The 12,581-nt window shown below is 37.8% G+C and overlaps 1 protein-coding gene across 5 annotated transcripts in view; it reads right to left on the bottom strand.

Annotated features, from left to right (window-relative positions):
• Positions 1-11,896, bottom strand: part of LOC140929019 (uncharacterized) — a 38,486-nt gene extending 26,590 nt beyond the window's left edge. For all 5 annotated transcript variants that reach the window (XM_073378832.1, XM_073378837.1, XM_073378833.1 and 2 more), the window contains exons 1-14: positions 11,714-11,896; positions 10,291-10,434; positions 8,973-9,241; positions 8,433-8,575; positions 7,778-8,105; positions 5,599-5,860; positions 4,702-4,967; positions 3,062-3,176; positions 2,171-2,284; positions 1,753-1,866; positions 1,335-1,448; positions 648-761; positions 267-380; positions 5-118 (exon numbers count right to left, since the gene is read on the bottom strand). In XM_073378832.1, coding sequence (XP_073234933.1) covers positions 5-118; positions 267-380; positions 648-761; positions 1,335-1,448; positions 1,753-1,866; positions 2,171-2,284; positions 3,062-3,176; positions 4,702-4,967; positions 5,599-5,860; positions 7,778-8,105; positions 8,433-8,575; positions 8,973-9,241; positions 10,291-10,434; positions 11,714-11,756 — 2,254 coding nt within the window. In that variant the 5' untranslated portion in view covers positions 11,757-11,896. The remainder of the gene's footprint in view (positions 1-4; positions 119-266; positions 381-647; positions 762-1,334; positions 1,449-1,752; positions 1,867-2,170; positions 2,285-3,061; positions 3,177-4,701; positions 4,968-5,598; positions 5,861-7,777; positions 8,106-8,432; positions 8,576-8,972; positions 9,242-10,290; positions 10,435-11,713) is intronic.
• Positions 11,897-12,581: the final 685 nt, after the last annotated feature.

Below are 12,581 nucleotides of genomic sequence, written 5' to 3'. Positions count from 1 at the left end.
TTACTGATGCTGCAGTTCCTCCCTTCAAAGCCAGGAGAGCATGCGCAAGTATAGTTATTTACACCATCTATGCATGCTCCATTGTTTAGACACGGGTAAGGATCACAGTCATCAATGTCTGAAAAAAAGGACGAACAGACTTATGAGGTAGCAAATAATATTTTCACTGGTCCAACGGACGTAATTGTTCAAAACAACACCTAGAAAACATTTCTGTTGACTTTTGAATTAAAGGATAGGTTGATCAAAGTTGTTTGAGAGCTTACCAATGGAGCAGTTCTTTCCTTCAAATCCAGGTACACAAGCGCACATGTAGTTGTTCACACCGTCAATACATGTTCCATTGTTTTCACACGGGCTGGGATAACAGTCGTCAATATCTGATGAGCACCAAGATAAACACACTTAATACTTTCGCTTGCACCTGACCACATAACATCGGGTATATTGCGAAGACGCAATTGGCCTGTGTTTTAGTCGTCTTGATCAGCTAAAATGGACAGAGCGTTGCGTACAGTTATCGCAAGGGCCAGGTGAGACAATAAATACGACTTTTGTAGTGTAGTATTACTTTAATCACCAAATCACCTGAAAAACGTTCCCATTGGCTAATGAATTAAAATATGCTTATTAACTGAAAAACCTACCCATGGAGCAGTTCTTTCCTTCAAATCCAGGTACGCAGGAGCAATTGTAGTTGCTCACACCGTCAATACATGTTCCATTGTTCTCACATGGGCTGGGATAACAGTCATCAATATCTGTGAAACCATGATGCACACATTAAGCGATTGAATAAGCTTTACTTTTGTATGCATCCTTTTTTAAACAAAGAAATAAGTTAACAAAAAAATTAAGCAAATAAATATATTATCAAATAAATAGATAAAATAAAACTATAAAAAATTCTTAATAATGAATTTATCGTTCACTAGAGTACATTATACTTAATTATTTATTTATTTACTAAGTTTTATTTTTTGAAAGTACTTCGCAAATTCGCACCTTCAAATTCCAATTAAAGATTTGACGCGGCAAAGAGATATACATGTTTCATTATTATAATGGTAAAAAGCGGAGAAGGATGGAGGAACCTACCATTTGATCTACGGAAACTTGAAATCGTCTACATCGTACTTTAACTTTTAAACGCTTGCTAAAATTTCGTCAGTCAAAAAAGAAAAAAAACTTACTGATACGCATCTCCTTCCTTCCTTCCTTCCTTCCTTCGTAAACTATTATTTGTTATAGTAACAGGCAATTGTCCAAATTCATATTTCAAGTTAAAAACACCAACATTATAAATATAGTAATAATAATAAAAAAAAACATACTGATGCTGCAGTTCCTCCCTTCAAAGCCAGGAGAGCATGCGCAAGTATAGTTATTTACACCATCTATGCATGCTCCATTGTTTAGACACGGGTAAGGATCACAGTCATCAATGTCTGAAAAAAAGAAGAAAGCACAGACTTATGAGGTAGCAATATCTGATGAGTACCAAGATAAACACACTTAATACTTTCGCTTGCACCTGACCACATAACATCGGGTATATTACGAAGACGCAATTAGCCTGTGTTTTAGCCGTCTTGATCAGCTAAAATGGAAAGAGCGTTGCGTACAGTTACCGCAAGGGCCAGGTGAGACAATAAATACGACTTTTGTAGTGTAGTATTACTTTAATCACCAAATCACCTGAAAAACGTTCCCATTGGCTAATGAATTTTAATTATTAACTGATGAACCTACCCATAGTGCAGTTCTTTCCTTCAAATCCAGGTACGCAGGCGCAAGTGTAGTTGTTCACACCGTCAATACATGTTCCATTGTTCTCACATGGGCTGAGATAACAGTCATCAATATCTGATGAGAAAAAAAAACTCTTAGAGCCCGTGTACGCAAGTATAGTTATTACATTATGGGATCACAGTCATCACTTTCCGAAATGAAGAGCAATAACAATAATTGCCCCTTTGGACTTTAAATGTCTTTTACTTTGCCTTGAAAACGCCCCATTGACCGATCAAACCCTAACTCTAACCCCATTGACCGATCAAAAAAAAAAACAAAAAAAAAACAGAAGTAATGCAATAAAAACAATATTTAATGTCCCTGACTGATAACTTAAAAAAAAAAAAAAAATTATTAAAGTTGTTTAAGAGCTTACTGATTGTGCAGTTCTTTCCTTCAAATCCAGGTACGCAAGAGCACGTGTAATTGTTCACACCGTCAATACATGTTCCATTGTTTTTACAAGGGCTGGGATAACAGTCATCAATATCTGATGAAATAAAAAAAAAAAACTCCTAGCTCCCATTTTTCAACAAAGGATCTTTTTGTGTATTGCGTGCTTTTGCACCTCGGAAGCCTTCATATTAAAAGTTATAGACTTGCTTGTGTTGCATCTATTTGTTTGACCTATTTCATACCACTAGCTACCCCAGAGAACTGTTTCTCTGTAATGTAGTAGTCCTTTCAACGTGCATATGTATGCTTAAGTTGTGAAAAAAAAAAATGACAAATTCCCTTAAGAACGACTCATTTGGTAAATTGGCCTTTTAAGCTGAAAAATAACTAAACAAGGGACCATTGGTGCATGGGAAAATGATTCTTCACCTGGAGGTCAAATTCAAGATTTGATTCAAACTCAGAAACAAAGTTATTAGAAAAGAGAGTGAGAGTGAGAGGGAGAGCGTTATTGCATGCTTTCAACTAAAGCCTGTGTAGCTGATGGCATCAGTGAGATCTCTTATAAAAGCAGATCTCCTTGTCCTTAGAAAAGAGAAAAAGGATGAGTTGTTAGATACTTTTGCTGACGCGACCGAATTAACCGAATTGGTCGTTAAGTGTGCTTTTTCTTTAAATATCTATTAGTCCTTTTGTTGTATCGCAGACAGCCTTATAAAAAAAATGAATTTAAAAACTTAGTAAAAATAATTACGTAAGCACTGGCGAGAGGTCTTGAAGGAAAATATGATTCTCAAAATAGAAATTTGAAACATATCAAGAACAATATCCTGTTATCCAAACCAGTAGAGCACTATTAATCGTCACTTACCAATAGTAGCATCAGACGGTTTAAGCGTACAACTCCCTGCACTAACAATAAAGGTTATATCATCCAAGGCAATGTCGCCAGTGAAGCTATTTCCACGAATTCCTTCAAACACAACCTGATTAAAACCGATTATAATAAAGTTGAGATATAACGCTCAAACTGATTGGTTTGAAAAGCATGTTTTATGAGAGTATACATGTAAAACACAAATCGGGGCTAAAGCTGTCTCGCCGTCTGTGAATCACAGCAAGAGGTGGTTCCAAGACCAAGGTTTCGCATTTCGGGGTTAGAAATACACCGTTAAAAGACAAAAAATGAAAAGGGAAATTCAAATGAACGCTCAATTTTCTTTCTGTGGACTAAGGAAAGCTTTTGGTCACACTATCGTCCTCTGAGGAATTCGACAACGTCATCTTCACGGCTGAGCGGAAAATGTCCTGTTTTGAATTTCAACCAAAACAGCGAAGTTATCGAAGACTTTTCAGGTACATTTTTGACTCTGTGGGCCAAAAAATTACGCTTTTAAAAAGGGAATTTATCTACAGTCAATAAAGGGAGTTGATTGTACATAAGGACCTCAATTAAGTTAGTGTCCTTATTAGCAAGAGTCTGTAATAGAGAGACTTCATTTCAGTCAAACGTCAGTAACTTGTTTTCACCAGGGATTTAGCTGCTTCAGCATTATCGGGGTGTCCGTAATAGGTCTAATAGCGGGGTGTCCGCAAGGCAAGAGTTGATTGTATAAATGTATAATGTATGTATAATGTATGCATGTTTCAATAAATGTTTCACAAACGCTTTATATATCTTGTTATCAAAATGCACACCGATTTGAGATGAATTTGAATTTTGCCACGTGGTCGTCCAGTTTTACTGAGTTCTTAGTTTCCTATGAAACATTTTCAAGAAAAACTTCACCTATTCTTTTGAGTTTGTTTCATAACTCATAATATTAGTTAAAAACACGCATCACTCATCTGCAAAGACGTCGGCGAATTTTATAGAATCTTCAAGTTAAATTCAGGTTCAGTGGGCGCTTTTAGATACGAAACTAAGGCACTTTGTTTTCAAATTTTCATGTTAATGGCGTCCAGATTTTCGTTGGCCCTAATTCGGCTGGATTTAAAAGAACTTTATACCTATAGAAACTGATTTTTGGACGTAAAAAATACGTTTCTTCTGCATTAAATTTACAGAACGTTTCGCTCGTTTCATTTTAATTTGTGACAGCTTTGATGCTTTGACAGCTTTTGTCTTATTCAAACAATGAATTTAAAGCTGATCAATTGGCCCATTCTAAAAGGGACTGTTATTAGCTAATTCATGTGTGTTAAATGATGTGAGTGTAGAACATAATGATGACACATTCGTTCGCTTTGAAGAACAATTTGACTGTAAGCCGATCTTGCGAGCCCTCAGTCTCTTGGTTTGCGGTCTATAGAATGTGTAACGAAACTTTAACGCGATCAAAATAACCAATTTTTTCAGAGGTTTTAAACGGGTTTTGATGTTCTGACGACAAACACATGTCCTCTGAACCCTGTTTCTGAACGTGATGTCTCCTTTGGTATGGACTGATTAACTAAAACAACAACAACAACAGCAATGTCAAAACCCCGCTGAGGGCACATGATCTTTACCTGGTACGTTACAGTGCTCCTGATTGGAGTTTGTCCAAGCATCCAATTGTTTCCTTTATTTCCCTTCCTCTGCCAAAGCAGATACATTGAAGAGAAGTTACCGGTGTAAATATAGACATTCAAAGTGCCAATGGATGCTCCTTTCATATGATGCCAGAACTTCAAGCATATACCAGTGCTGTTGGTTGGATCAAATGGCTGGCTGATGAGATACGCTTTGTCACCCACTTTACGTGGGGATGACGTCTCAATGAACACATAGTTGCCTGCAAAATGAAAATGGGGTGGATTAAAAACATACACACAAGGAGAAGGTACTAATCCAGTGGCCTCAGCTTCAGCTAAATCGGCAGTGTTTAGCTGCGTTTAATTTTAGCAGCTACAAGACCTCGTTAGCATCCGTCTGCTTTCTCCTTCTGATGTATGTAGTTATTTTCGCTCTTTTTACGGTCAATATTGATATTTCGTAACCTTTTTAACTCTCGTCATGGCATATATTTTGTTTTCCGAGTTTCTTTGTTTTCCCCTGTGAAGCTGATAAAATGAAATAATCAATGAATGAAATAACGCAGCCTCCGGCAATTATAGTGCAGCCCAGGGAAGTCAGCTGACATAAAAGCGTACAAAACGACAATTGCCAAAAATGTTGAGCACAAAGAAATGTCATCTTAAGAGTATTTGCCATAAAGATGTACGCTTGGCGCGAAACATGTTTTGAACCCAGCTGAATTACAATGTCGCACATCAAAGACCATTCACGAGAATGGAAAAAATATCTGTTGGTGAAATCTAGGAAAAATGGCCAAGTAAACTAAGCAGTCCCAGATTAATTGAAAAGGATTGCTTACTTCATGTAAAGCAACTGTTTTAAAAAAAAATTATCACTTTAATACTTACCACCAGTTGAGTTTGTTGTGTGATCGGTGGAAGGGCCAGTATAAGAACTTGGTGTGGAGCCACTCCCGCGAAGCCAATCAAAATCATCATTATTAGGCACATTGAGCCAAGTACACATGCCTGCCTCGAAGTTACAATCACCTGGAGGTGGGCATGCATTATCCAGTAACTCTACATCGTCTATCGCTATGTCACCTCGATAACCGGACCCTCGTACTCCTTCAAATACCAGCCAATAATCAGAATTTGATGTGATTGTCACCTGCAAGAAGAGGAAGTGACATAAAAAATTAGAATTACGGTGAAGAATAAACTTTGGCATAATCCTTTTTACCGCAGATACGAACTTACGTACAGAATACCTGTCTAATACTTATTTGCCCTTACTTCTTTGGCATATTATCCACCCATTCGCCGTTGATACCAAACGTTTTTACAAAAGCTGAAATATTATGTTGTCTGGTGGGCCCGTTCACTCCCTTGCACAGTTTTCCAAAAAACTTATAACGTGGTGAAAAAAAGATTTGGTTGTGGTTGGGAGAATTAGAACCGCTGGTAAATGGAATGTTATCCTACACAATTCGCGCCTTCTGTCTGGAACAGCTAGTAGTAATTTAGTTAACCGAAAATGACCACCCACCACGGAAAATTTCAGAATCATTGCACGTCAATGACTAAAAAGCGTTTGGCTGCCACAAGGCTACAGGAATTTTTCCCAAGGTAAAAAAATTGTAAAAGGTGCTGCAACCGGATGATTTTTACAGGGTTTTTCGTGGGGTTTGATGTACTAGCCGCACCAGTTGCAACTCGCCCTGACTTGCAGCAGCGTTAACTTACAATCAAACAAAGCGACGATCTTTCTCCCTACGAAATCCCACTCGAGATTTTCAGGAAGAATTTTTTCCCCTCCACAACTATAAGTCGTATTTACGGAAAAAATGTGCCGCCTAATATTATAATTATACCAGGAGCTCTAATGCAAAATTAAGAGCAAAAGGTTGGAGAATCCATGCAGTCTCTGAGGGGTGTAACGTAACTGTCATTGATCCTCATTTTGTTTGTCGCTGAATTAGCTATCCCCACAAGCAAGATTTTTGAACCCCGGGGTCACAAGGTTTTCTGAAACAACAGAATGAAATCTATGCAGGACAGCCATATTAAATTTGATTCATTTCCAACAACCTTGTCTTAGAAAAACAGTAGAAAAAGGGGCAGTGAGTTAAAGATAAATCTTTGCCTAAAATGTCCTTTGAGGAGATGGTTAAAAGTTCTGCCCCAAAATAAAATCGATTGAAACGGGTGCTACAGTGACAGCCCAATGTACCAAGCCATACCACCACCTCCATACTTGTCCAGGTGAATCAAAGGCGAGAGTGTCTACTGTTTATTAATTCTTACGTGAATGTCGTGTTGTTAAACAGGGCCATTCCATACTACAAATCAGTATTCATGCCTTTTGGCGAAAAAGAATTCCAGGACATTTCAAGGACTTTCGGTTTCAAGGACACAATTCAAGGACTCCAGGCTGGGCAAAATGAAGGCAACTATATTTTATAATTGTGTGCTGCAATATTTCTACCAGCGACACTTAACGTCATATTAATCTCTTGAAAAATTTGGGTTAAATAAACTGAGCAAAGAATTTCAACGAGGTCCTGGGACCAACTGAATAGGAATTTTTTTCAGGCTTATGAATCTTCAATTTGAAATTCAAGGGAATTCAGGTACTTTCAAGACATCATCATCAATGATGAAGACCTTACGCTACAATAGTTCAAGAGCAAACTAAAACCAGCCATGGACCATCCTATTATGGCAACCCTAATACGCCCAAATTTTTGTGACCTGTTTCCGGTCGTAGAACAGGATTCCGCTTAAGAATGCTTGTTCGATTTCTCATTTAACAATATTCATGTAATTTTCCTTCTGAGTAAAGAGTAAAACATATTTATAGCCACAACAATACTTATAATAAATAACGCCTTTCATGTTTCAATTGTGTTATAGATGTCTTTGACTGTCGGGAAAAAAGTGAGCTTCTCCCGTTTCTAGTATTCTTTTACAGAAACCACTGCTATTTATTAATGTTGGTATGCTTTGCTCTTAAAATGGACGTAACCACATCCGTGACAAAATCATTTCTGTTGTTGTCTTTAACTTTCAAGATATCTTTGTGTACCTGAGCAATCCACCAGTGATTTCCATTTTCGTCTGATATAGACCACATCAAAAAGGATGTGGGTTTTCCTCGAACCATGCGCTTTATTCGAACATTGAGGGTCCCTATGTGGCTTCCATACATGTGGTACCAGAACTGAAGGCATTTTCCTTTTGTTGATGGATATTTGGGGCTCATCAGAATTGCCTTGTCTCCTGGCTTTCTTGGAAATGAGGTTTCAATATACATGTAATAACCTTTCGCTGTTCCATAGGTGTGATCATTTGTAGGGCCAGTGCCGGAACTTGAAGTGGAGCCACTCTGGCGTGTCCAATCAAAGTCATCAGCACTAAAACATTAACAAGAAGCGGATACAAGGTTTAAAAGGAAAGTAACAAATTCAGCCATTAACGGACATCTTTATAACACAGAGCAAAACTAAGTAAGCTCCTACGCCATTTTTGTCGCTTTCTGCTAATAGTTTTGTTTGCTTGCCTTTCAAAGCATCCCAGCTACTCCTTTCATCAGTCTGGGTAACAATTCAGCAATCTGTTCATTTTTGCTAAAGAATTTCACTTTTGTATCAAAAACTACTGGTTCGGAGCTTGCGCGATAATATTAAATAATACTCTTAAACAGTACCCCAAGCTAGCACAAACAACATTAATCAATTAACCTTTTTTCATTTGTCCATCCGCACATTTGAACATCTTCAAATGAGCAAGCTTTCAAGGCTGGGCAGAAACCATTTTTAATAACGATGTCATCAATTGCTATATCACCTCGAAAGCTCCTACCACGAACTCCTTCAAATACAACCTGAAGGGAAAGTAAACAGTATTCTTTAAGAAAGCTTCGATTTTTCCACGACAGCGTGAAGGTCATGTGACATCTAAGAACTAATTTGCCTGCTACCAAAAGCCTCAGAACGCGCAACAAAAGAAAATCTCTGACGTCAGAGGGTATCAGTGAGGTGACAGTAACGATAGTCCACTGTCAAAGTGACCAGGTCAACTATTGATTTATGCATGAATACTATGACTCCGTTTTCTCTGTTTTCTTCGGGACAGGTCACAAGGCGTTTAATGTAACATGGTCGATTCCATGGCACTGCAAGTCCGTGTAAATGAAACTATTTCAATTAGAAACTTGATTTCATTTTATTAATATTTGTTGTTTCCTTTTTTTGCCAAAAATTGAAAATTGCAAGTTTTACCTGAAAATTAGTGCTGCTATTAACTGTAACTACTGCCTCAAGCCACTTATTTCCATGAGTCCCTGCCTTTGACCACAGGAGGGTGTCATGAGAACCATTCCTTAGATACACACTAAGAGTACTGATGTGTGCACCATACATGTGATACCAAAACGACAAACACTTTCCACCATAAGCAGTTGTGCCGGGGACAATTGAACTTATAAGCTTCGCTGTGTCATTTAGCTTTCTTGGGAAAGATGACTCAATGTATATGTACGATCCATTTGCTGAAAGTGTACAACAGAATGTTGTTAGAGCAGTAAAGATCATCCAGCACCGCAAAAGAATTTGGTTATCATAGTGGTATACCACTCTGATAAGGTGCTGTCGTTTCTTAAAGTTAAAAGCGTGGACAACAAAAAATATATATAAATTATAAATGTGACAGACTGTTAAAGCAAAGACAGTACAGTTAAAATACAGTGCTAAGCAATAGGTTCTTATTTCAACTATCATGAATTAAGGATTTGAATTAAGCTCTTGAACGTCCCTGTAGAAGGAAGGATGTGTGGTTTCATGGAAGAAGAAAAAGAAGTAAGGTTTTCAAGTCCTTACAGTTAAAATACAGTGCTACGCAATAGGTTCTTATTTCAACTATCATGAATTAAGGATTTGAATTAAGCTCCTGAACGTCCCTGTAGAAGGAAGGAGGTGTGGTTTCATGGAAGAAGAAAAAGAAGTAAAGTTTTCAAGTCCTTATTTTCCCTAGCAATTTAAACCTGGACAAAAATAAACCTCAACATATATCGTGCCTTTCACACGATTGAAACAACTTTGGGAGCAGGAAATGCAGAATCAACTTTGAGTATGGGAGGAAAAGATCAGAAAACAAGCTAGTAACTCTCCATTAAACGGAAACGCATCAATAAGGGACTATATTGTACTCATGTATCTTTTTACATTTACAAGTAATTTTACTCACAAATGTAGCACAAGAGAAGAGTGAAAGGTATCACGATTTTTTTAAAAAACCTTTAAGAAGGATTGCTACAAGAGGTCAGGGTACACAGCAAATATAACATAACTTAGAGATCTCTGGAAATTGGACACCTCCCCACACTTATAGTTGTTTCTAACATTTCTTCAGCTTTTTTCTTTATTTTTTTTATTATTTTTTTTTCAGGTGGAAACCTCGCTATTAAAAAGTGACCTTACAGAGGAAACAAAAGGCAATGTCTGTTGTGCAAAAAAAATGTTGCCTTTTTTCTTACTGCCTTTAAGGTAGTAAAAGTACCGACCCATCTATAAAGTAAATGCACTGAAAACAATCACTTACCAGTGCCTGTTGTGTGGTCCACAGAAGGTCCAGTTGAGGATGAAGGTGTTGAGCCCGATGTCCGAGTCCAATCAAACTGATCGGTGTTGTCTTGAGTCCAGCTACAGAGATTTCTTTCGAAGGTGCAGTTAAAACCCACAATTGCTACAAAGAAAAGTTTTTTATCTTCACGAATTGTAATCATCCAGAAAGATACTGAATGTGCAGAAAAGCTGATCACATGTTACATTTTAGAGCATTTTAAATTTTCCTGACTTCCTCCAAGACTATTCCCCTGAAATTAGTCATTACATAATTGCATCTGACAGCAATAGTTAGATATTAGCTATGGTTACACTACAGACTTTTTACCTAGGTAAACTCGACTTGTTGACAGTTTACGTAGGGAAACTTGAATTTTTAAGTGTGACCGATTTTTCCCAAGGTAATTTACCTCCGGGAAATTTTATCGTCTGGGGCTTGGATATGTCTCGAGAACAATAGAGTTTCCCTTGAAAGCTACCCCAAAGCGATAGCTAGGGGAAAATGAAATACCAAGGTTGCTAGACAATAGATGCTCATCGGCGAAGGCCTTGATGACAGAACCGGACATAGCTCACGTGCTAAAAGAAATTTTTGGGGCACGAGTCGTGTACGTCTTCGCCTGTCTTCACCCTGCACGTTGAATTGGCCTAAGAAATAACAGCGAGATAAAAAAAAAAGGTCTCTTTGATCGGCTAGATCCCTGCACATCTTTCCTTCTTGAACTTACACTCCAGAATCCGACTGTGCGTGAAAACCTTGGGAGCCGGTAAAGTGACCTTCCCAGAATTTTTTACCTAGGTAAAAAAAACCTGAGATAAATTTACCTCGGGAGATTTTTTGATGAATTTGCCCTAGGGAAATCGGTTTTACCTAGGTAAAAGTCCGTAATGTGACCACAGCTATTGTTGTTATGTAAAAATATCCCATAGTATCAGTTTAAGAATTGGATTGGTGATGTCAGCTACTAGTAGTGCAAGTAAAGGCCTTCAGCCAAGACATGTCGTTAAGACTATGGGTTGCTTGTCTTGTGAGGCATGCTTGCTTTACGTGCGTACTTCAGTTGACAGCATCCTTTCCGCCGTAGTTAGAAAAATGTCTACCCGGTATGTCTGTCACTGATCTATCTTTCACTTCATTGGGTACTTTCGTATTTGGGAGCGATTTGTTCTATGTATGGTAAATTTTTCGCTCATTCATTCATAAATAAATAAATAAATAAATAAATAAAAGTCTGATAAATATGGCAAATTGTTTTAACAAAATTCAATAAACAGAAATAGAAAGCGTGCTTAAAAGTTTTCAAACGATATTTCGGCTGGCCAGCCCAGCTTCCTTTTTAGAAAATATCAAAAACAATATCATGTCATCAACATAAGTAAAACCGAGAAAAGCGACTTACCAATAGTAGTTGGAGTTAAAGTTGTAGGAGCTGCAGTTGTCATTCCAGGTGGTAGAGCATCATACGGTTGAAGAGTGCAACTGCCTGCGCCAACAGTGAATGATATGTCATCCAGGGCAATGTCCCCAGTATAGCTATTTCCACGAATTCCTTCAAAGACAACCTGTTTAAAACCAAACACATCTATAAACAGATATTAATACATAGAGTGTCTTGCCCTAGGACCTTGTTTTTGTGATGGAATCAAAGAAACGCATACCATCATGTCCGGGCTCATTGAGACAATATGCTTCATCAATCACCTTTTATACAATTTAGTCAGTGCTACATGCGGTGTGATGGGTCGTTGCCCATGATCATTAGAATTTATACAATGGATGCATTCGATCTATTAGGTATAGAGTACACGTGAAGGAAGACCCGTTTTCTTTGTTTCATCCATAATGGCGCGCGGTTTTAAAAAATGTTTGCGAGATTATTTCGGAAAAACGGTGAAACAAGGACGGAATTAAAGAGTTCTTGACAATTTGAACATTTCTAAAGTGGTCGAAATTTCCTCAACAGTTGCAATCATTTATCATCGCTACGAGAGACTTGTAGTTTTGAAAATGATTTTGCGATTGCTTTCAGCAAGTAGAGGTCTTAGAAACCTTTTGAAAGAAACTGTCTACAAGTAAGATAAAGAAACCGAAAATATCTGAGAAGCGTTGGTGGCTTGGAAATACCTAAACTGGGAAAAAAAAATCCTCCAACTTAACAGTCAAGCGGCGCGACGTTAGCACGTCGTTTTTTTCCTTTCTGTTCATTGTATAAAACGAATAGATTCCATGTTGCCGTGGGTCTGGTCATTAATAGATCACAGAAGACG

The sequence above is a fragment of the Porites lutea genome, chromosome 2 (genome assembly GCF_958299795.1).
Source record: "Porites lutea chromosome 2, jaPorLute2.1, whole genome shotgun sequence".
NCBI classification, from domain to species: Eukaryota; Metazoa; Cnidaria; class Anthozoa; order Scleractinia; family Poritidae; genus Porites; species Porites lutea.
Note: the sequence above shows the minus strand (reverse complement) of the source record. Positions and strands in the feature narration are given on the sequence as shown.